The sequence below is a fragment of the Camelina sativa genome, chromosome 3, assembly GCF_000633955.1.
Source record: "Camelina sativa cultivar DH55 chromosome 3, Cs, whole genome shotgun sequence".
Lineage (NCBI taxonomy): Eukaryota > Viridiplantae > Streptophyta > Magnoliopsida > Brassicales > Brassicaceae > Camelina > Camelina sativa.
The window spans coordinates 10,480,914-10,482,507 of NC_025687.1; the positions used below are offsets into that span (position 1 = coordinate 10,480,914).

At 37.9% G+C, this 1,594-nt stretch overlaps 1 protein-coding gene and 1 long non-coding RNA gene across 3 annotated transcripts in view; both read left to right on the plus strand.

Annotated features, from left to right (window-relative positions):
• The window catches only part of LOC104776399 (protein GIGANTEA), a gene marked incomplete at its 5' end in the record, with an annotated part of 9,376 nt that continues 7,782 nt past the window's right edge, over positions 1 to 1,594 (plus strand). For both annotated transcript variants that reach the window (XM_019243602.1, XM_010500459.1), the window contains 4 exon segments: positions 1 to 108; positions 210 to 281; positions 384 to 438; positions 525 to 667. In XM_019243602.1, the coding sequence (XP_019099147.1) occupies positions 16 to 108; positions 210 to 281; positions 384 to 438; positions 525 to 667 (363 nt within the window).
• Positions 767 to 1,318, plus strand: LOC109132244. The gene is made up of 2 exons (XR_002037495.1): positions 767 to 1,068; positions 1,234 to 1,318. It is a non-coding gene; the product is annotated as an uncharacterized LOC109132244 (long non-coding RNA).

Below are 1,594 nucleotides of genomic sequence, written 5' to 3' on the forward strand. Positions count from 1 at the left end.
AATTCGTCTTCTGTGATGGCGGCGGCTACTTCATCTGAGAGGTGGATCGATGGTCTTCAGTTCTCTTCCGTGTTATGGCCTCCCCCACGGGATCCTCAACAACATAAGGTTTTTAGCCCAGAGCTATATAAGATTGAGAAACTGAACCTTCGGTTCTTTTTTTTTTTGGATATATATGTGATTGCGGATTTGTGTTGTTTTAATCCTAGGATCAAGTCGTTGCTTATGTCGAATATTTTGGTCAATTCACATCAGAGCAATTCCCTGATGACATTGCTGAGGTACTCTATTTGTGTGATGATGACATTGCTTTATTTAGTTAAAGATTATTTTTTATCACTAGTGACGTTTTTGATTGATTTGTAAATGTGTATATGTATCAGTTGGTTCGGCATCAGTATCCATCAGATGAGAAGCGACTTTTGGACGATGTGTTGGGTATGAACTTAGATCTCAGCACTTCTTCTTTTCTGTTGTTGTTGTTGTGAATGTTCCATCTGACCTTTTGGTTTTCTGATGAACAGCAATGTTTGTCCTGCATCACCCGGAGCATGGTCACGCAGTCATTCTTCCAATCATTTCATGTCTCATTGATGGCTCGTTAGTGTACAGCAAGGAAGCTCATCCCTTTGCCTCTTTCATTTCTTTAGTTTGCCCAAGTAGTGAGGTATATATATATATAGTTTCCCGACATTTCTAGTATAGCTAAGACTATCTTTTATCACTTCCATTTTATGCTGACATNAAAAAAAAAAAAAAAAAAAAAGGGGCGTGGCAACGCTAAGTAGGAAATATCGATGACACGTCAGCCGGACGGGAAAATCTTAAACCGAGTGGAGAAGCCTCTCCAAATCTCTTTCAGTCTTTCTCTCTCTCTCTTCCTCTCCCAAAGGTGAAAGGCCACCACACCACATTCTCAAATCTCTTCTCTGTATTTTTTTTTTTTGCTTCAGAATCTCTTTTTTTTTTTTTTTTCCGATCTCTCAAAAAAATATCCTCAAAGCTAGAAAAAAAGCAAAGTGAGTTTGAGATAAATCAACAACAATCTCATAGGAAGATTCCTTGCAGGTCTTTCTTCTTCTTCTTCTTTGCCTTTTTTTTTTTTCCTCATCTTAGATTTGTTGTTTGATTTTTCAATTTTTTTTTTTTTTTTTGTATCACAAATCTCGTCTTGTCTAATCTGATTGAGAATTTTTTTGTTTCTTCTGTTGAATTGTTTGATGTAATCTACAGGAAGGAGCGTCTACACGGATTTTAGCGTTGTAAAACTCAGCTTCTTTCGATTTACCTACTGTACAGTGTGTTGGGTAGTATATATAAAAAAAAGGTGTTTGTATAGTGATGATTGTTCTTGCTGGCGTATGTTAAAAACTACGACGTATTGAAAGGTGTTGGAAGATCAAGAGTAGTAGTAGTGCGCTTTTGTTGCCTCTTTTAAGGGAGTTATTTGGAATTCGTCTTCTGTGATGGCGGCGGCTACTTCATCTGAGAGGTGGATCGATGGTCTTCAGTTCTCTTCCGTGTTATGGCCTCCCCCACGGGATCCTCAACAACATAAGGTTTTTAGCCCAGAGCTATATAAGATTGAGAAACT